This window comes from Elephas maximus, chromosome 20, assembly GCF_024166365.1.
Source record: "Elephas maximus indicus isolate mEleMax1 chromosome 20, mEleMax1 primary haplotype, whole genome shotgun sequence".
In the NCBI taxonomy this organism is placed as follows: Eukaryota; Metazoa; Chordata; class Mammalia; order Proboscidea; family Elephantidae; genus Elephas; species Elephas maximus.
This window is the reverse complement of record NC_064838.1, coordinates 50,312,497-50,333,638: the sequence shown is the minus strand read 5'-3', so window position 1 is coordinate 50,333,638 and position 21,142 is coordinate 50,312,497. Positions and strand designations below refer to the sequence as shown.

Genomic DNA, 21,142 nt, shown 5'->3' with positions numbered 1-21,142 from the left:
TATATTCCAAATTAAATCAGTTTTATATCTGACTCCAAACCTAGAGATTCTGATGGGGCAGAGGAGAGAGCCTGACATTCTAGTAGGATCCACAGATCAGGTTTTTGGGAGCCTGTCAATAACACATCTTCCTTGACATGTTTGCTAAAGTACAGATTACTCTCAGGATGAAGGCCTGTAAGTAGTCTGCCCACCTGAGGCCTCTCTCTCTGGGGTAGCATTGTCTTGTGTCTGTGTCCCTTGAGGGACATGAGTGAAGCAAATGCTCAGGGTAGAACTGGGTGACGTTTTCTGCCATGGATCTGGTTTTTGCAAGCCACCCATGAGGCCGCGAGGTCTGTATCTGGAGTTCACCTTCATGCAATCTGCTTCTTCCAGCTCCGAACATCTCTGGGGAAAGGAAGAGCATTTATTCGCTATTCCCTGGTGCACCAGAGGCTGGCAGACACCTTACAGCAGTGCTTCATGAACACCAAAGTCACCAGGTAAATATGTGGCAGTGTTGGGGTCTGCCCCCATACCATTCAGAAATGAACTGAAGTCCCTTCCTGAGTAGTAATGACCACTGCGACGGCACTGCCTGTTTGTGCCACACCTTGGCATCGCAGAGTCCTTCCAGATCGGCATCATTCTCTTCTCCCTCTACACAGTCCTTGATGCCCGTGTGACAGGTAGCACTGAATTTTTACAGATGGGAAAAATGAGGCTCAGAGACCAAATGCCTTTCTCTAGGCCCCACTGATCCTAAGTTGTGAAGCTGGAGCTTGGCTCCAGGTCTCCTAAATCCCACGCCAGGCAGGTTTCCCTGGAGGATGGAGTGTCCTGGGTGCCGGTGCTAATGGGCAGACTCCACTGGTCACCCTAGAAGGCCTGCAGGTTGCCGCCTCAGCCTCTGAGTAGAACCACTTGTGGGCTTTTAATGCCATAGAGCCTGCGACCTCCTCACCTGAGACACTGGATCAACATCTGCTGGGGTGTCTAGGCTCCCTGGAGACTGTGATGGGCACCCAGGATTGGGAGCCACTGTGAAGCCCAAGTGGTCTGCGGGTAGGCATCAGCCTTTGTGCTGCTGATGCAGGGGACTGGGAAAGAAGCAGGGAGGCAGGGATGGAGTGTGTCATGGGGAAAGGTAGGGGGTTAGATTAGGAGCTGCAAACCAGGAACCCATCAGTGAAACTTTGCAACACCCCTTTTCCAGCTGTGCCTCCACTCTTTCCAGGGACTGTTCTTCCAGTTAATGAACTAAATCACTTCTGAATTAAAATAATAATAATAATAATACTATCAGGGGAAAAATAGTTCCTTTTTCACCTTTAAGATGGATTTGCGTATAAAGATGTGTATCTCATGCATTTGGCAGGCTTCGGGAACCCTCGTGAGTTAAGAACGCGTGCGCATTTGGTTTCAAGGGTATTTTGTTCCAGGTATTGGTGAAGACTTGAACTTCTAGTGTATTACCATTCACAGATGTCAGCCACATAGATCTTTAAACTCATCAGTGTTACCTGTTTTGACTCTTGGTGTTTCACATGAAATGGAATAACCACCACCTCAAAGTACAGATAACGTTTCTGGGTAGTTGTTTTGTTTCTTGGCTCTTAAATTGGTGTCTAGACGGAAATCAACCGTGAGTTCAGTGCCCCATGTTGAGTTCTGGAGGAAGAATAGGTGAGGTTATCTTTCAAAAAAGGAAGTGTTCCTTCCCCAATGACTGCTCTTTCATGATGAGTTGAGTGAGATTTAAGGTTTCTCACCTCCTTTATGGGAAATAGGTATAGCATAAATAATACGAAGGGTATCTTAGTTATCTAGTGCCGCTATCACAGAAATACCGCAAGTGGCTGGCTTTAACAAACAGAAATGTATCCTCTCACAGTCTAGGAGGCTAGAAGTCTGAATTCAGGGCGCCAGCTCCAGGGAACACTTTCTTTCTCTGTCAGCTGTGGGGGACAATTCTTGTCATCAATTTTCCCCTGGTCTAGAAGCTTCTCAGTGCAGGGACCTGGGTCCAAAGAACCGCTCTGCTCCTGGCACTACTTTGGTGATGGTATGAGGTCCCTCTCTCTGTCCTTGCTTCTCTCTTTTATGTCTCAAAAGAGATTGATTTAAGACACAACCTAATCTCGTAGATTCTGTCCCACCTCATCAAGGTAACTGCCTCTTAATCCTGCCTCATCAACATCACAAACCATTGCCCTTGATTCTGACTCATAGTGACCGTATAGGACAGAGTAGAACTGCCCATCAGGTTCCCAACAAGCGGCTGGTGGGTTTGAAGTGTGGACCTTTTGGTTAGCAGCCAGGCGCCTAACCACTGCACCACCAGCGTGCATTAACATCATAGAGGTAGGATTTACAGCACGTAGGAAAACCACAGCAGATGACCCAGCACTGGGAGTCAATTCAATCCATAACAATGAGCATCCAGATCATTACAGTAATTTCTTTGAAGAACAAGAAGTTTAAGTGAGAGTTACGTGTTCCTACAGTGAAAATCAAATTGGTGCGTTTATGTGTCTAATTAATTTAGTAAACTGAGTTGGAATTTGATGAGGCAGAGCCACGTTGGGAAAACTGGTGAAATTCACTCAGTCCCTCTCTTTATTACCGTTGTGATTCATACATCGTCATGTTTTTCAACAGTGACTGGTACTATGCAAGAAGCCCATTTCTGAAGCCAAAGCTGAGCTCAGACATCGTGGGCCACCTCTATGAGCTGACCGAGGTTCAGTTTGACCTGGCATCGAGGGGCTATGACTTGGATGCTGCCTGGCCAACTTTTGCCAGGTACTTTGAAGAACTGCTTGGTTTAAAAGACAGGAGAGAGAAACGCTCAAGGTTTTTGAAGTTTGCCACCAGTCTATTCAAAGCAGTGTTGCTTGCAAAGTAAATTACATAAAGCTTTGCAACTTTTGTGTCTGCTAAATTTACAGACTTTGTTGAATCGTGACTAACAAGAACATCAGAGGTTTCCAACTTTAAACCAACCTAACTGGCCAGGTGATAGGGGGCCGTGGAGAAGCCTAAACAGAACCCAAGGCTTTTACTTTTTTTTAAGTGACTTGTGAGAGTGGGGGTGGGGGAGCAACTGGGCTTTTCTTACCCATGTTTTTACAATGTTGTTACAGAGACCTTCTAGGCAGTAGATAAGCCTTGTTGCTATCAAGTCCATTCTGACTCATAATGACCCTATAGGACAGAGTAGAACTGCCCCATAGAGTTTCCAAGGAGCCCCTGGTGGATTCAAACTCCTGGCCTTTTGGTTAGCAGATGTAGCTCTTAACCACTATGCCACCAGGGTTTCCAGGCTGTAGATAGAGAGGGAGCAAAACCTACAGCTCCCAGGCTGGAAAGGTTGCCCTGTTTTTCTTTTGTCTGTGTCGAGATCATCAAGCCAGCCAATCACTCCACTTCATATTGAATCCTCATAGCTCCTCCAAGAAGGAGACATTTAGGAAACAGGCTTGGAAAGCAGAGGAACTTGGCCACAGTCACACAGCTGGGGGCAGCAGGGTGGAGCACCAAACAGCTAAACGCAAGGCCAGCCTTCTTTGTTTTGATTGGCTTTCTGTTAATAAGGTTTTCTCAATTTTTAATTTTTTGATTAGAAACTATTTTCTCTGTAGAGAAAAGTATATACCAACCACCAGGATTTAATAGCTAACATTTTGCCATATTTACTTCAGATGGGTTTTTAAAAATGTTTTTATATTTAAATAATTTCAGAATTACAGAAAAGTTGCAAAAATGGTGGAGTGCTCATATATCCTTCGCCTTGCTTCCCCAGTTGTTAGTATTCCTCCGTAACTGTTTTATAATTCTTCTCTGTATACAGACATGTTGGTTTCTTTCCTAAACCATTTGAGAGTAAATTGCAGACTTGATTCCCTTTTACTCTTCAGCACTTCATTGTGTGTTTCTTAAAATCAAGGGCATCCTCTTTTATAGCCTCAGTACAGTTATAAAAATCAGAAGATTGGCATTGATACATATTGATATCTAATCAATAGACCTCATTCAAATTTTGCCAATTATCCTAGTAATGTCTTTTATAAAATAAATATCTTTGTCCAGATCCCATGTTACAGTTAATTGTCACATCTCTCTAAAAAAAAAATCTCTCTGGACTCCTTTAATTTGGAAGTTTCTTGGTCTTTGTCTTTTATGCCATTGACATTTTCGAAGAGTCCAGACCAGTTATGTTGTAAAATATTCCTTAGTTTGCGTTTACCTGGTATTTCCTCAGTTTTAGATTCAGGCTCAGCATTGTTGGCAAGAATACCTCAGGTGCAGTGCTGCATCCTTCTCAGTGTGTTACGTCCAGACGCATGCAATGTTGATTTGTTTTATAACTAATGAGGTCAACCATGATCATTTAGTTAAGATGGTGTTTGCCAGGTTTCTGTAAAGTTACTGTTTCTCTCTTTGTAATTAGTATATGTCTTCTGGAGAGATACTTGGACATTATGTTATTATCCTGTTTCTCATAAGTCTCTTATCTACTAGTTTTAGAATCCATTGGTAATTCCTGCCTGAATCAATTATTACTGTTGTGGTAACCAAGCAGTAATTTTCTAACTCCATTATTCCTTTTACATTATTAGTTGATATTCTACTATAAGGAAGTACATTTATTCATTTACATCAGTATGGACTCATGGATTCTTATTTTATTCAGTGGGTTGTATTCTGTCACTGTATTTATTTATTTTGAAGCCAAAAAATTGTCGTGTATTTAGCCAGTGGGATCCCTTCATCCTGGTTCCTGTGGAGTTTTTGTTGTTGTTATATCTGATACTCTTTTTCTTAAGAAATAAAATATAGATCCCACTAAAGCCCCACCCACTGCCATCCTTTCCCCTTTCCCAGCCCTATAGTTGATGCATGTCATTCTCAAATGTTTTGTTTTTACTATTTGTGTGTATCCGTAAATATTTTATATATATGTATATGTGAGCGTATAATTTTATTTTGTATGTTTTAAAATTTTTTACATATATTTAATCATGAGATAGCTATCCTTTTGCAACTTACTTTTTAATTGAACATTGTTTTTGAGATTTTTATCTGTGTTTGCACATGGAATATAGATATAGAGCAGGGGTTGGCAAACTACAGCCACAGGGTGACCATCTGATTTTATAAATAAAGTTTTATTGGAGCACAGCTTTGCCCATTTGTTTACACATTGTCTATGGCCACTTTTCATGCTACAGTAGCAGAGTTGAGTAGTTTCAACAGAGACCATATGGCCCACAATCCTGAAATATTTACTACCGGGCCCTTTACAAAAAAAAAAAAAAACTTTACCGACCCATGATGGTAGAGTATTCTGGGGGTGCAGATAAGCCATAGTTCATCTGTTTCCCTAGTGACAAAGAGTTAGGCTGGCTCCATTTTTCCACTCTACCAGTACTGCAAAGAGCATCCTTATACGTCTCCTTATGCACAGATGTGACTGCCTTAAGAACAGATACTGAGAAGTGGAATTGCTGGGTTGTGGAAACTAACAAGTTTTAAAATGCAGTAATTTTGGATTAAGGAGAAGATTCAGGTGAAGTAAAACCATGTTTAGTTTGCAATGTTCCTGCTAAAATGAGAGTTATCACACAAGACTTTGTATTCCCGGACTAGCACTGTCCAGTAGAAGCTCCTGCAACGAGGGAAATGTTCTGTATCTATACTGCCCAATCAGTTACATGAACTGGAAGCAGGGCTTCCATCACACTATTTATGTGTTTGAGTTGCTAGGGACAAGTTGTGTTCAAAGCAGTGACCGTGAGCCCTTAAGCACAATGTGACCTTCTTAAAATAAATTGATTGCCACTTGTCCCCCACTAGCAGACAGACAACGGCAGGTACTAAAAGTTCAAGGAAAATTTAAACGCCAAATTAGGAAATATATGTTCACTTAATTTTTTTTGTCCATGGGAAGAAAGCCATCTGATTGAATTTTAACAGTAGAGCTCACCTGTCACAGACCAACATAAATATGGAAATGGACACTGTTGGGTTTTGCCTTCTTATGCTCTACCTGGGAAGGCAGTGCCCACTACTGCCACCTGGTTGCCTAGTAACTACCAAGGCCTCCCTGGGCGCGTGTGCGCGTGCCTGAGATTTCCTGCTCTGAATACAGGTGTCTGTTCTGTGGCTCCACAGGAGGACTCTGGCTATTGGCTCTTCTTCTTACATGTGGAGACCCCCCAGCCGAAGCTCCAGCATGAGCAGTCTGGTGAGCAGCTACCTGCAGGTAATGCCTAAAAGGCTGGGATTTCCTCGCGGTAGTGTTAACCAGGTTATGTCCTTGTCCCTAGCAACTCACAGGTGACGTTGTCAGATACCTGTTGTTCCAATCAGAGCAATACAACTCCTAGGTTATACCCACTGTTTCCTGGAGTCTAGGTTTTTACAACCAAATATTTAGGCCTTCATAAAATTAAATTCTTTAAAAAAAAAAAAAAAAGCTTTTAAAGGAAGCAGTTTAACCCAATGGTTAAAAGCGATAGAGTCAGATCCTGACTCTGTCACCTACCAGCTTTGTGGCCCTGGGCAGGTTACTTAACCTTGTGAAGCTTCAGCTCTCTCATCCATAAAATGGGGATAATACAAGCCTTGCTGGCTCGGAAGGTGGTTGTGGGATTGAATGAGGGAGAGCACTTATAATCCTTAAGGGCTTGACATGGGCAAGTGCTCAAAAAGTGCTAGTGGGTAGGCTTAGTTTGGTTAATTTTGTTAGAAATGTGAATGTATCATTATAGATATATATAGTTTTGTGGGAAAAGAGGACTAAAATGAATCAGCAATAAAAATTATGATCCCTATAGGAAGCATTAAGACACAACAGTTGTTCTCTATTCACCTGGAGCAACAGGAAGAAGGAGATCCAGGAATAGGGGGAGGATATGGAATGTGTAGCTGATTGCCTCCATGAACAACTGTCTCCCTTGCCGTGAGACCAGAAGAACAGGATGGTGCCCAGCTACCATTACTGAACATTTTGATCAAAGATTCCATAGAAGAATCCTGATCAAAAGAGGGAAAATGCAGAGCAGAATTTCTAATTCTCGTGGACTCTAGACTTTCTGGAGCCATGGAGGGTGGATGAAGCCCTGAAACTGTTGCCCTGAGATAATCTTTAAACCTGAAACCAAAAATATTCCCTGAAGTCATCTTAAAACTGACCAATAGTTTAGCATAACTAGTAAAAAAGGTCTGCCTTGAGCATTATGTTCTTTTAAGAACTGTCTATATGGGATCAAATTGACAACAACTCCAAAGATGAGATAGGAGCCTTAGGGGGCAGTGAGTTTATGTTAATGAAGGAGGAACAGCTCAGAAAAGAAGGTGAGAATGGCCGCACAACTCGAAGAATGTAATCAGTGTCACTGAATTATACATGTAGAAACTGTTGAATTGGTATATGTTTTGCTATGTATATTCTCAACGACAAAATAAATAAAATCTAGAGAAAAAAAAAGAAGCATTAAGAGTAGAAAGTAGACTAATCTTTAACCCTCCTGTGGTTTAATCATGACAGGAGCTATAGGTCTGGTGCAGTGGGTCAACAGCAGTTTTACATGTAACTTAGTTTACCTAAGAATCAACACCTTTTCTTTTAATAAACCTAAAGAAGACTGGCAGGGGAGATAGAGCTGTGAGTCTCAGTGCACCCCACCCATGGTGCCAGGTCTTTGGAATATACTGGTGACGTTCTTATGGCCTTGAGCCAAGGGTTTCTAGTCCTTTGACTAATAGCTTGTTAGACCAACCCCGGGTCATGTAATTACTGTATTTTGGGGTTCTGTTCTCTCATTAAACTCAATTTCACCCCAAAGCCACTCGTTTTGTGTGTTTTCCTGCCCAGACTCAGGAGATGGCCTCCAGCCTTGACATGAACAGCCCCTTAAACAACGAAGCACTGGAGGGATTTGACGAGATGCGGCTGGAGCTGGACCAGTTGGAAGTGCGGGAGAAGCAGCTGCAGGAGCGAATGCAGAAGTTGGACAAAGAAAACCAAGAGCTGAGAGCAGCTGTCACTTCTCAGGGAGAGCAGCTGCAGATGGAGAGGGAGAAGCGGTCCACTGCCACTGAGGAGAATGTCCGCCTCATGAGTCTGGTGGCTGAGCTCCAGAAGCAGTGGGAGGTCACCCAGGCCACCGAGAGCACTGTGAAGGAGCTACAGAAGTGTCTGCAGGCCCTGGAGCTGGGTGCAGCAGAGAAGGAGGACTACCAGTCAGCCCTGCAGCGACTGGAGTCCCTGCTGCAGCCCCTGCCGCAGGAGCTCAAGGCCACACGGGACTCACTGGGGGGGAAGAACCAGCAGTTACCCAGTGTCCCGGCCTGGGTGGCCAGGGCTGAGCAAAAGGTAGGTATGACCCTGGGCACAAAGGGACAGCAAGATCCAGTCCCCAGCGACTCAGCCTTAGTGATCCAGGAACTGGGGGCAAAGCTTCGAGCCCTAGAGGAAGAGAGCACCAAGGTCCAGGAGCTCAACAGGCAGCAGAATGCCCAGTTGGAGCAGCTAACCAAGGAGCTGCAGCTGAAGGAGGAGGCCCAGGCCAGCCTGGAACACGTGGTGATGGAGATGACCCCGCTCCGGGAAGAGCTGGCCAAGAAGGAGCAGGAGGCAGCCCAGCTTCGGTGCCAGTTACAGGAGTCACTGGCCCACGTGAGCTCCCTGGAGGAGGAGTTGGTGGAGGTGAGGCACAAGGAGCAGCGGTGGCGAGAGGAGGAGGAGCTGCTGGAGCAGGAGGCCAGGTCCCTGACAAGGCAACTGCAGGTCCTGGAGACCCAGCTGTCACAGGTGAGCCAGCACGTGAGCGACCTGGAGGAACAGAAGAAGCAGCTCATTCAGGACAAAGACCACCTCAGCCAGAAGGTGGGGACACTGGAGCAGCTTGCTGGACAGCCAGGCCCAGAGCTGCCCGTAGCACGTGAGGGGAGTGAGGTGCTGGCTCTCCTGCACTCCTCCATGCCACAGACCTGTGAGAAGCCAGAGGAGGAACAGAGAGGCCCACAGGAGGGCCATCTCAGTGACACCAAGGGTGGCCAGGAGGAGAAGCTCCAGCAGGCCAACAGGGAGCTGGAGAAGGAGCTGCAGAATGTTCTTGAGTGTAACCAGCTCCTGGAGGGCAAGCTGCAGGCCCTGCAGGCTGACTATGAGGCACTACAGCAGCGGGAGGCAGCCATCCAGGGCTCTCTGGCCTCCCTGGAGTCGGAGCAGGCCAGCATCCGGCTCATGGGTGACCAGATGGAGGCGAGCCTGCTGGCTGTGAGAAAGGCTAAGGAGATCATGAGGGCCCGAGTGGCAGAGAAAGATGCTGCCCTGAAAAGCAAGGAGGACGAGTGCCAGCAACTGCGGGAGGAGGCGGAGCAGTGCCGGCAGCTGGCAGAGGCCCGGGACGGGGAGCTCAGAGCTCTTAAGAGCCAGTGCCACCAGCAGACCCAGCAGATGCAGACACCCACAACAGAGAAAGGCCAACAGGGGCTTGGCCCACCTCAAGATGACGTATCCCATGAGCTGGAGGCCCAGCTGGCCCTGTCTCAGGCGCAGCTGGAGGTTCATCAGGGGGAGGTCCAGTGCCTGAAGACTGAAGTGGTGGACCTCCAGGCCAAGCTCCTGGCAGCTCTGGATGACCGGGAGAAGGTACAGAGCCAGCTGGGTGTGGCTGAGGAAGTCCTGAGGGAGCACAAGGCTCTTGTGCAGCAACTGAAGGAACAGAATGAAGCCCTTAACCGGACCCACGTCCAGGAGCTGCTGCAGCGCTCAGAGCAGGAAGGGGCGCTGCAGGAGGAGAGGACCGGCGAGGCCCAGCAGAGGGCAAAGGAGCTCTGGGCCCTGCAGGAGGAGCTGACCCGGCTGAAGCAAAACTCTGCGGAAGCCCAGCTGGAGCACGCTGAGCTGCAGGAGCAGCTGCACCGAGCCAACACGGACACAGCCGAGCTTGGCATCCGGGTCTGCACGCTGACGGCGGAGAAGGAGAAGATGGAAGGGGCTCTCGCCTGTGCCACCCAGGAGCTCCAGGACGCCAAAGAGGCTGCCTCAAGGGAGCGAGAGGGCCTGGAGCACCAAGTGGCTGGGCTGCAGCAAGACAAGGAGAGCTTGCAGGAGAAGCTGAAGGCAGCTGAGGAGGCAGCAGGCTCACTGGCTGGCCTGCAGGCCCAGCTGGCTCAGGCCGAGCAGTGGGCCCAGGGCCTCCAGGAGACCGCACACCAGGAGCTCAACACCCTCAAGTTCCAACTGAGCACTGAGGTCATGGACTACCAGAACAGGCTTAAGGTAATCCTGGCCTCATCATCTGAGCTCCGCCTGCCTCCCTGGGGCAGGGTCTGGTGGGTTTGTGAGAGGATGCACCTTTGGCCGTGAGGCAGGTGAGGGCCCAAGAATGTCCTGGATGGGTCCAAGCACACACCCCTTAGTCCTGCCCTGCTGTCATAGCTCCCAATAGTGTCTCTCCCTGCAGGAACACATTAGGGACAAAGTGTTGGAGAGTGATGTTGTCTTAGTCATCTAGTGCTGCTGTAACAGCAATACCGCAAGTGGGTGGCTCTAACAGAGAGAAATTTATTTTCTCACGGTCTAGTAGGTTACGAGTCCCAAGTTCAGGGTGTCAGCTCCAGGGAAAGGCTTTCTCTCTCTGTTGGCTCTGGAGGAAGATTCCTTGTCCTTAATCTTCCACTGGTCGGGGAGCTTCTCAGGCACAGGGACCCTGGGTCCAAAGGACCCAGTCTGCTCCTGGTGCTGCTTTCTTGGTGTTATGAGGTCCCCAACTGTCTGCTAGCTTCCCTTTCCTTTTATCTCTTGAGCTATAAAAGGTGGTGCATGCAGGCCACACCCCAGGGAAACTCCCTTTATGTTGAATCAAGGATGTGACCTGGTAAGGGTGTTACAACCCCATCCTAATCTTCTTTAACATAAAATTACAATCACAAAATGGAGGACAACCACAGAATCCTGGGAATCATGGCCTAACCAAGTCAATACACACATTTTTGGGGGAACATAATTTAGTCCGTGACAGATGTCTTTGCCCAGAAGTCTAAACCCATCGCAAATAAGTTCAGCCCACATAGAATTTCTTTTTAGTAGCCAACATTTAAAGAGCAGAATGTTTTACAAATAAATTCTATTTGGGGACTTCCTTTGAAGTCTCAATAGGTCTAAGAACCCTTGGTCCTCATTCCCATATGGCAACAGTCAGTGGGTAAGGAAGACATGCCTCCCCTAGGTTTTTCCTTTCACTCATTTGTGTACTTGCCTCGCCCCTTTGAGCATGTGAGTTTGAGACCCCTGCCTCAGCCTCTAGAACTCACTGAAGAGCGCCAGCAGTTCATGACTGCCTGAAGTCCTGCCTCTGAGTTCGTAGTCAGTGAATAATGAGCCCCTTCACATGCACCCCGACAGCAGGTGCACATCCCGACAGCAGGCGTAGTTATAGGGAACTGACTCAGTATAGTTTTCACAAGGCCCTGGAAGAGTTGGCGAGATCAGCAGTGGCCACATATCTTTGTAGTGCACAGAGAAAATACCCAAGGGCTGTGAGAGAGGACACGGCAGGATGGTCATGGACCTTTGGCTTCCATTGGTTATCACATGTTGCTGGCATTAGGGTCTGTGGAATCTTAGACCCCAGCAGACCACGCCTGACCCTCTTGGCCTTCCTCTCTTAGGCCACTCCACTGTGCCTACACAGATGGGCCACTTACCCTGTGCTACTTCATGTGGCTCATTGCAGAAATTAAATCACAAGTTTGGGGACCAAGCCAAGTCTTTTTTCTTAGTAAGTTTGAAACGGTTTTGTTATCAATAAAGCCTAAAATTTATTGAGAGGAAAAGAAGAGAGCTCGGTGTTTGTACCCGTTTGGAGGGTGGGCCTGAGGGAGTCTCAGAGCAAGGACCCTACTTTCATGATCCCCTTCTTGCCCTCCCCAGGCTGCCAGTGAAGAGTGCAGAAGCCTCAGGGGCCAGCTGGAGGAACAAGGCCAGAAGCTGCAGGCTGCTGAGGAGGCTATGGGGAAGCTGAAGGTAGGCCACTGGCCTGTGCGGCCCAGAGGAGCGCTCTTGCTACGAGCCAAATCAGCACTGGTGGCCCAGCTGGCTACCTGGGCGGGGAAGCCTGGTGTCCTGGCCTCCACCTGGGTCATGTACACTCCCAGCATGTGGATCTGTCAGGCGGAAAACATCTGATTGGGTTTTTCCCAGACCATATAAGAGGCTTCCCTGCAGGACTTCCAGTTCTCCAACTGGAGCTCTCATCAGTTCACGTTTGTATGCACCTGCACCAAGTTTGTATGTGACCCCCTTCTACTCCCTGGACACCTGGCTAGAGCTGCCAAGTGTGTTTTTCACCTGGCCCTTGTTTCTTATGAAGGAAATGAGTTGTCCGTCTTGCCCGTCTTTCTAGGTGTTCTCTAAGTCAGTGGTTCTAAACAGAGCAGGACAGGCTAGCACTCTTAAGAGCAGGGACCCTTTCCAGTGAACGCTGCCCGCCACCACCCATACCCCACCTCCAACCCCACTTTTGCCCAGAGAGCTGAAGCATGCTGCCCCCTCTAGCCACCACAACCAGCTGCAATGGATTCTTTAGGGGCACAGTCATTAATAGGAGTGTGTCACACCCCCAGAAACAGAGAGCAGAGGCTCTGGGCTTCTTGACCTTAAAAAAAACAAAACCCTCCATTTAGAAGTGACCCAAGCCAGATGAGGCTGGTAGCATACCAGTCGCTTTATGGCATCTTGCAAGGGCTTCTGCAAGCTGAGTGTCTTCTCCCTGATGTCCTGTACCAGGCCACCCAAGCAGATATGAGAGAGAAGCTGAGAAGCACCAGCAACCACCTTTCAGAGTGCAAGGCAGCTGTGCTGCAGAAGGACGAGGAGGGGGCTGCCCTGCGTGCAAACCTGGAAAGGTTAGTTACATTATCCACCCACACGGCCACTGGGGGAAGAGTCTTTAAGGAAGGGGGCGTTTGGTGCACAGTCATTTAGAAAGTCGCTCGTATCAGGGTAGAGAAGTCCCCTTGCAAGAAAAACCACTACACAGAAAGTACTTGAGCCCAACTCATGCCGCAGAGAGCCTGGCAATTCCTCCGGGCAGCTCTTTATTACGCTAAAGAGCCTTTCTCTCCGTTCTGTTTCCTTCTCTCTGGCAGGGCATGTTGTAGTTCAGTAACCAATGTCATGCTTTAGAAAAATTGAAAGGAAGTAAAAGTTGGGATATAACAATAATGGTAATAATAACAGCAAACATTTAAATAATGGTTAGCATGTGCCAGGCACTGTTTTGAGTCCTTTGCATATATATTTACCTATTTAATCCTCCCAGCAGTTTTGAGGAAGGTATTGTTTATTCCCATTTTACAGATGAGTAAAATGTGGCTCAGAGGAGTTAAGTAGCTTTCCCAGGGTCATGCAGCATGTAAGTGATGGTATAGTAGTAGAACTGGAGCACAGACCGTTTGGCTTCAGAGTCTGTTTTCTCAAGAACTACCTTTAAATGACTTTGGACATGTTATCAGGAGAGATCAGTCCCTGGAGAAGGACAACATGCTTGGTAAAGTAGAGGGTTGGCGAAAGAGAGGAAGATCCTCAAAGAGATGAATTGACACAGTGGCTGCAACAATGGGTTCAAGCATGGCAACCGTTGTGGCGATGGCACGGGACCAGGCAGTGTTTCGTTCTGTTGTATGTAGGGTCACTATGAGTTGAAAACACCTCGATGGCACCTAACAACAACAACAACCTTAAAAAAAAAAAAGTATATGTAGATTCACCTGGGGTCTTGCTAGCAACCTGGAGTCAACCTGATCTCCTAGAGTAACCTTGTACTTGGTGAGCTAGGGGAGTGGGGGGATTGGGTGTGTGAGGGGAGTCTTGAAGACTAGGTGAGTGTATAACTGATAGTGCTGAGGGGCTCCCCTCACTGGGAAAGGTGGCAGGCACCCCCTTTGAGGCCTGGGTCAGCCCAGAGTGATAGGAGAAGCTGGGAGTAGTGGATAATCAAGAATATTTACCACTTCTCTGCCAGGACCCAGAAGGATCTCGAAAAAGCCACGACAAAATTCCAAGAGTATTACAACAGACTTTGCGAGGAGGTGACAGACCGGGAGAAGAATGACCAGAAGATGCTTGCTGACCTGGATGACCTGAACAGAACCAAGAAATACCTTGAAGAACGGCTGATAGAGCTACTCAGGTGAGTGTCGGGACAAATGTGTGGCTGAAGGTTTCCCACCACATTTGGCTTTTCTTTAATAAACGAAAATGCTCTTGAAAGGATGCCACAAGGGAAATGGGCCCCCGTCCCCTCTACCTTTTCTGCACATAATCAGTTGTTGTTAGGGCCCCACACACGTTCAGGGTCTGCTCAGGCCACTTCCAACGTTACTAGGGTGGATCCCACTGTTCATACCTTGCGCTCCCCTGGGTTTGTGTTTTCATTTGATGTGTGTACTTATTTTCAAAATCTCTATGTGCTTAGCCACAGAGTGACAATAAATGAGGTTTAATATCTTCAGGAATTTCCCTATTCTCTTGCACCCCTCTTCATGAGTCTTTTTCCTTTGCCTCCATCCTACCTTCTCCAATACCAGGAGTCCCAGACAAACTCCAGTGCTAGCAGCAGCGACCAGACAGGCGATGTAAATGACTGGGTCAGCAGGGGCCTGTGAGAAGCTGGAGGCAGCCTGTTCCAGCTGACTGGTGCCACACGGGCCCCAGGCCCAGAGTGGCCAGATTGCCTTACTTCTCAAGAGAAGGAGGAAATCTGGATTTTTTTGTGTGAAATCTTCTGGTTTTCAAATGTTGGATATTCATTCAAATTTTTTTTAAGCTTTCTCCTGTGGAAATTTTTAAATCTATAGTGATAGAATGATTTAATGAATACCCTTGTACCTATCACCCAGCTTTAGTCAACTCCTGGCCAGCCTTGTTTCATCTGTGCTTCCCCCCATTCCCATCACTTCCCCAAATTATTTTGAAGCAAATGCCAGACGTGATAGCATTTCATCCAGAGATTTCACTACGTACCTCTGTAAGACAGTGACTCTTCATTTTAAGACACCACAGTATCATTACCACATTTCAAAATGAACTCTAATTCCTTAATATCATCCACTATCTAGCCAGTTTCTAATTTGTCCAGTTGCCTTATGTTTTTTTTTTTTTAGTTTGCTCTGATCAGGATCTAAATTAGATCCATACATTGTAATTGGTGATGTTTCTTAAGATTTAATCTGTTGGTTACTCCACCATCTCTCTAACTTATTTCTTTTTTTACTTTGCAATTTATTTTTTAAGAAGTCAGGTCATTTGTCTGGTAGAGTTCTCATAGCCTGAATTTTGCTGATTGCGTCCCCATAGTGTCATTTAACATGCTCTTCCATCCGTTGTGTTTTGTGCAAATTGATGGTTAGAACTAAGGTTCTAAACTCTGGCTGCACGTTGAAATATCTTGAGCTTTTTCAAAAATACCCACTAAATCAGAATTTCTAGGAGTGGGGTTCAGGCATCAGTGAGCCAGAGTAGAGAACCACTGCTTCCCTAACAGCTTACCCAGCTCCAAATTTTTGCAAGAACACTTCGTAGAATTGATTGATAGTATTGGGTCTTTCCTTTGGGAGGCACATAGCATCTGTTTGGCCCCTTCTTTATGATGCCACCAGCCATGGGTAAGCAATGCCTAGATCTAATTCATTGTTGTTGTTGTGTGCCGTCAGTCAAGTCCAACTTACAGCAACCCTACGTGACAGAGTGGAACTGCCCCATAGGGTTTTTTAGGCTGTAATCTTCGTGGAAGCAAATCGCCAGGTTTTTTCTCCTGTGGACTACTGGGCAGGTTCAAACTGTCAACTTTCTGATTAGCAGCTGAGCGTTTAACCATTGTGCCACCAGGGCTCCTTACTAATTCCTTAGGGATTGCAAAATAGCAATATCAAAATTAAAACTACTTTGGAAATTTAAAAACTCCGCTTGCATGTCATCAATTTGCAAATTTGGAACTTAGGGCACCTGTGACCGCTAAGCCCAGACCTCCTCCTGTGGTGTGTGAGGAAAACCCTAGGTGCTGTGAACATTCCCACATTCCCAGGGTGCGGGCACCTGACCTTCTGGGGCAGAAAGGACGGAAGCTGTGGACCAGCTGGGAGAATGGAGCTGGCCCAAAGAATAAGTCTTCCTGCATCCTGACAGCTTTAAGTGTCCTTGAAAAGGTCAATCAATCCATGTTCTGGCTTTTTTATGTAAGGGGGAGGGTCTTTGGTTGAATTTCAAGTCCCTGGCCAGTGAGGGAGCCAGTTTCCCTCAGGCCCTAAGTAGCCGTGGTGCGACATCATCGGTGGCTGGTGTGCTACCAAGGCCATATCAACCCTCAGAGTGTGCTGGCTAGGGTTCCATCTGGGAAAGAACTAAACCTTTCCACATCAGAAACCATAAGCCATGAATGACCATTAGCAGCACTAGGAAGCCTCAGTGCACGTCTGTGACTTGGCAAATTTGGAGTCAGTCTTTTGAGGTGAGTCAGGGATAGTTCTCTTGTTTTCATGGATTCTTTCTTCTTTCTAATGCGATTTTGTCCCAGGGACAAGGATGCTCTCTGGCAGAAGTCAGATGCCCTGGAATTCCAACAGAAGCTCAGCGCTGAGGAGAGGTGGCTCGTGGACACGGAGGCGAGCCACTGCCTCGACTGCAAGCGGGAGTTCAGCTGGATGGTGCGGCGCCACCACTGCAGGTCAGCGGGCAGCTGTGGAATCTGCAAACGGCTCTGAACGAGGAATCGTGATAGGCATCAGTGCCCTGGCTGGCTCTCTGGGAAAAAGCACGCTGCTTTTTGGTTTTAAGACAACACACAAAAAGACTGTATTGGTCAGGGTCGTAGCAGGCCACAAAGGGCTCTGAAAAGGTGCTTAATAAAGAGGTATAGGCAGAGCTAAGGGGACCCGCAAGGACTCTGTAGAACCTGGAGATCAGCAGCCCTTCGGCCATGTCTCAGCCTGAAGGGACTGCAGGAGAAACGGCGTTACTGGAACCCAGCAAAAGCTAGAGCTGAGGCTTCACAAGGGGAACACGGGCAGGGCAAAGGCCCTGCTAGGGCCCAGGGAAGGGTAGGTGAAAGTGAATCGTGGGTTGGGGGTGAGAGGGGTGAAGAATGGTCAGCGTAGGTCTGTACGCTGTAGGGTTGTGGTCTCCTTTGAGACCCTTAGCCCCTGCAGGTGGAAGGCACACCTGTAGCTTTGTGTCAGAGAAGGTGGGCTCAGCCACACACTTCTTCTTCCTGCCTCCAAGGACCTTGGGAAATAAAACATTCTTCTACTTACCAAGATGGCTTTATTAGATTCTTATAAAATGAGCCCTAAGGCCACACTCTAAAGTGGGACAAAGCCAGGTCTGACAGCCATCTGGCACACCCAGAGCCCAGTACAGAGCTCTGCTGATCTGGTAACAGCACACAAGACCCGCAGTGCATCATCCTCAGGGCCCATGTTTGTTTTGTTCCCAGGATATGTGGCCGCATCTTCTGTTACTACTGCTGCAACAACTACGTCCTGACCAAGCACAGTGGCAAGAAGGAGCGCTGCTGTCGGGCCTGCTTCCGGAAGTTCAATGAGGGCCCTGGCTCCCCTGATAGTACCAGCTCGGGCAACAGCCAGGGAGAGCCCAGCTCCACACTGCCACCAGCTCAGGCTGGGCACCAGGCCACCAGAGGCCAAGGTCAGGCTCCTGCTGCTACCCATAGTATTCTCTGTTGCTACTTCCCCATCTTCTTCTGTCTAGTTAGCTTGATTCAGTGTTTTCCCAACTTAGGCCCTGAAGAGGTGCTAAAAATATATTACCACCAACTTGAGACTTTCTTTTTGAGGCAGTTAGGATTGAAAAAGAATTGAAAAAGGAATAACTTTCTCATGGTATGATTCAGCATTATTTAACATGAGGCCTTTGTACTTCTTAACTCAAGGACCACCACTGGAACATACCCCACACTTTGGAAGATGCTGTCTGCCAGAATCTCAGCCCTGGTATCCAACCTTCTCTCCCAGAGGAAAGCCAGGAGTTGTGTCTGGAACATCTTCCTCTCTCCCTGCAGCTCACACTGCATCTTAGTTGGCCAAGAAGGATGCACTCTCTTGTGTGCCCTCCTATTTGGCCCAGTAAAAGGAGGCAGGATTTGGTTTGTTGCCTCTGCTCCAAGCACAGCCTAGCAGATCAGCCCAGGCTGCCAGCTCGGGTGTAGAGATGCAGAGAACCAGAAGGGCAGAGCCGAGATAGCAAGGGCAGAAGTGGGTCTCATCTGTTTTCATAAGCTGGTCCCTGAAGATTCCTCCTTGGCCTCTGCTTGGATCCAGGCCAGCCAGCTTTGTAGAAATACTGTTGGTTCATATTTGGCCTAACTGGGTCATCAAGAAGGTTGGGCGACCCCACTTTTTAGCAGGTACAAAGAACTTCTTGGGGAGAGAAGTGTACCTTGCACAGCATTTTGTGCTTATTGCCATCCCTATAGCTGCAAATCTTTTGCCCATTTAAATTTTTTTTTATTATTATTATTGAGTTTTGAGATTTATTTATATATTCTGTATACAAGGTATTTATCAGATATGTGTTTTACAGATATTTTCTCTGAATCGATAGCTTATTTTTTCCTTTTTTCCCAAAGAGCAAACTTGTCTTTTGAAGGGCAGAAGTTTATAATTTTGATGCAGTCCAATTTATCAGTTTTTTCTCTTATGGATCAATTTTTTTTTTTTGGTGTCATATCTATTTTTGCCTAACCCAAGGGCTCAAAAATCTTCTCCTGTTTTCTCCTAGAAGTTTTATAGATTTAGGTTATACATTTAGGTGTATGACCCATTTTGAGTTAATTTTTGTGTATGGTGCAAGGTATGAGTAGAGATTCATTTTTTTGCATATGGTTGTCCAATTGTCCTAACACCATTGCTTGAAAATTATTTTCTGTTGAATTACTTTTACACCTTTGTCAAAAATCGTTTACTTTTTATGTGCATGTTTATATTTGGACCCTGTTCTATTTATCCACACCTATTCTTTTGCCAACACCATATTCTTGTGATTACTGTAGGTTTATAGGAAGTCTTAAAAATCAGGTAGGAAAGACTAAAACGATAAAGATCATGGAAGAAAAAATTGGGACAACCCTAGGAGCCCTAATACAAGGTATAAACAGAATACAAAACATTACCAAAAATGATGAAGAGAAACCCGATAACTGGGAGCTCCTAAAAATCAAACACCTATGCTCATCTAAAGACTTCTCCAAAAGAGTAAAAAGACCACCTACAGACTGGGAAAGAATTTTCAGCTATGACATCTCCGACCAGCGCCTGATCTCTAAAATCTACATGATTCTGTCAAAACTCAACCACAAAAAGACAAACAACCCAATCAAGAAGTGGGCAAAGAATATGAACACACATTTCACTAAAGAAGATATTCAGGCAGCCAACAGATACATGAGAAAATGCTCTCGATCATTAGCCATTAGAGAAATGCAAATTAAAACTACGATGAGATTCCATCTCACACCAGCAAGGCTGGCATTAATCCAAAAAACACAAAATAATAAATGTTGGAGAGGCTGCGGAGAGATTGGAACTCTCATACACTGCTGGTGGGAATGTAAAATGGTACAACCACTTTGGAAATGTATCTGGTGTTATCTTAAACAGTTAGAAATAGAACTACCATACAACCCAGAAATCCCACTCCTAGGAATATACCCTAGAGATACAAGAGCCTTCATACAAACAGATATATGCACACCCATGTTTATTGCAGTTCTGTTTACAATAGCAAAAAGTTGGAAGCAACCAAGGTGTCCATCAACGGATGAATGGGTAAATAAATTGTGGTATATTCACACAATGGAATACTACGCATCGATAAAGAACAGTGACGAATCTCTGAAACATTTCATAACATGGAGGAACCTGGAAGACATTATGCTGAGCGAAATGAGTCAGAGGCAAAAGGACAAATATTGTATAAGACCACTATTATAAGATCTTGAGTAATAGTAAACCTGAGAAGAACACATACTTTTGTGGTTACGAGGTGGGGAGGGAGGGAGGGTGGGAGAGGGTTTTTTATTGATTAATCAGTAGATAAGAACTGCTTTAGGTGAAGGGAAAGACAACACTCAATACATGGAAGGTCAGCTCAATTGGACTGGACCAAAAGCAAAGAAGTTTCCGGGATAAAATGAATGCTTCAGAGGTCAGCGGAGCAAGCGCGGGGGTCTGGGGAACATGGTTTGCGGGGACTTCTAAGTCAATTGGCAAAATAATTCTATTATGAAATCATTCTGCATCCCACTTTGAAATGTGGCGTCTGGGGTCTTAAATGCTAACAAGTGGCCATCTAAGATGCATCAATTGGTCTCAACCCACCTGGAGCAAAGGAAAATGAAGAACACCAAGGTCACATGACAACTAAGAGCCCAAGAGACAGAAAAGGCCACATGAACCAGAGACCTACATCATCCTGAGACCAGAAGAACTAGTTGGTGCCCGGCCACAATCGATGACTGCCCTGACAGGGAGCACAGCAGAGGACCCCTGAGGGAGCAGGAGATCAGTGGGATACAGACCCCAAATTCTCATAAAAAAACCAAACTTAATGGTCTGATTGAGACTGGAGGAATCCCGGCGGCCATGCTCCCCAGACCTTCAGTTGACACAGGACAGGAACCATCCCCGAAGACAACTCATCAGAAATGAAAGGGACTGGTCAGCGGGTGGGAGAGAGACGCTGATGAAGAGTGAGCTAATTATATCAGGTGGACACTTGAGATTGTGTTGGCAACTCTTGTCTGGAGGGGGGATGGGAGGATAGAGAGAGAGGGAAGCCGGCAAAATTGTCAAGAAAGGAGAGACTGAAAGGGCTGACTCAAGAGGGGGAGAGCAAGTGGGAGTAGGGAGTGAGATGTATGTAAACTTATATGTGACAGACTGATTGGATTTGTAAACGTTCACTTGAAGCTTAATAAAAGTTATTAAAAAAAAAAAAATCAGGTAGGGTGAGTCCTCCAACTTTGTTCTTTTTCAGAGTTTTGGCTATTCTAGGTCCTTTCCTTTCCATATAAATTTTAAAATCTGTCAATTTCTACAAAAAATCCTGGTGAGATTTTGATTGTGA

The 21,142-nt window shown here is 46.4% G+C and overlaps 1 protein-coding gene across 8 annotated transcripts in view; it reads left to right on the top strand.

Annotated features, from left to right (window-relative positions):
• Positions 1 to 21,142, top strand: part of FYCO1 (FYVE and coiled-coil domain autophagy adaptor 1) — a 107,442-nt gene that overhangs the window by 21,199 nt on the left and 65,101 nt on the right. For all 8 annotated transcript variants that reach the window (XR_007514388.1, XM_049861824.1, XM_049861821.1 and 5 more), the window contains exons 5-13: positions 379 to 485; positions 2,644 to 2,787; positions 6,160 to 6,250; positions 7,865 to 10,279; positions 11,933 to 12,025; positions 12,788 to 12,906; positions 14,025 to 14,192; positions 16,575 to 16,724; positions 17,493 to 17,704. Coding sequence is in view for 7 of the 8 variants with exons in the window: in XM_049861824.1 (XP_049717781.1) it covers positions 379 to 485; positions 2,644 to 2,787; positions 6,160 to 6,250; positions 7,865 to 10,279; positions 11,933 to 12,025; positions 12,788 to 12,906; positions 14,025 to 14,192; positions 16,575 to 16,724; positions 17,493 to 17,704 (3,499 nt within the window). In the remaining variant the exon portion in view is untranslated. The remainder of the gene's footprint in view (positions 1 to 378; positions 486 to 2,643; positions 2,788 to 6,159; positions 6,251 to 7,864; positions 10,280 to 11,932; positions 12,026 to 12,787; positions 12,907 to 14,024; positions 14,193 to 16,574; positions 16,725 to 17,492; positions 17,705 to 21,142) is intronic.